This window comes from Bison bison, unplaced genomic scaffold (assembly GCF_000754665.1).
Source record: "Bison bison bison isolate TAMUID 2011002044 unplaced genomic scaffold, Bison_UMD1.0 scf7180017864495, whole genome shotgun sequence".
In the NCBI taxonomy this organism is placed as follows: Eukaryota; Metazoa; Chordata; class Mammalia; order Artiodactyla; family Bovidae; genus Bison; species Bison bison.
In genome coordinates, this window is record NW_011495054.1 from 301,768 (window position 1) to 302,351 (window position 584).

Here is a 584-nt window from a genome sequence, read left to right on the forward strand (position 1 = left end):
CACTTTGGTAACTAGGAAGCTAAACTGGGCTTTTGCTTAGATCCTCTCAGGAACTAAAAAGCGAGGAGTGCTCAGTAGACCCAATGAATGGCGGCTTTCACTCCAACCCGTGAAAAGCTGAAGTTCAAACGGAGACAGCTGGGAGGAGACGAGCAGAACCTTAAAGGGACCTACATGCTCTGACAACAGCTCCTTAAGACCCTTCTCCGCGTTAACTGTCTGCAACCAAGTCCTCAGAGGTTCCCCCTTCCCGAACACAGGTCGGGGGAACCTCCGGGAGCCGCTCTCCTCCGGGCGGCCCCTCCAGCCGACCCCCAAGGCCCAGAAGTTGCCCCGCCCCGCACCCAGACAGCCCCACCCCTTCCCGCAGCCGTCCCACCCCCGCCTGGGGCTGCACAGCCGGCGGGAAGACGGACCTTCGTCCGACTCGCGGCCACGGCAGCTGCGCTCGTCATCCTCGGCGCTCTCCAGTTCTTCGTCCTCCTCTGGGTAGTACTCCGGGGCCGGCGGCGCTCCAGCCGGGGCCGGAGCAGGCGCCAAAAGCGCCGCAGCACTCATGTCGCCTCCGCCCGAAGCTGAGCGTG

At 63.4% G+C, this 584-nt stretch overlaps 1 protein-coding gene across 3 annotated transcripts in view; it reads right to left on the minus strand.

The window, feature by feature from the left end:
- Positions 1-584, minus strand: part of SUDS3 (suppressor of defective silencing 3 homolog (S. cerevisiae)) — a 38,019-nt gene extending 37,435 nt beyond the window's left edge. For all 3 annotated transcript variants that reach the window (XM_010828524.1, XM_010828526.1, XM_010828525.1), the window contains exon 1: positions 417-584. In XM_010828524.1, the coding sequence (XP_010826826.1) occupies positions 417-558 (142 nt within the window). In that variant the 5' untranslated portion in view covers positions 559-584. The remainder of the gene's footprint in view (positions 1-416) is intronic.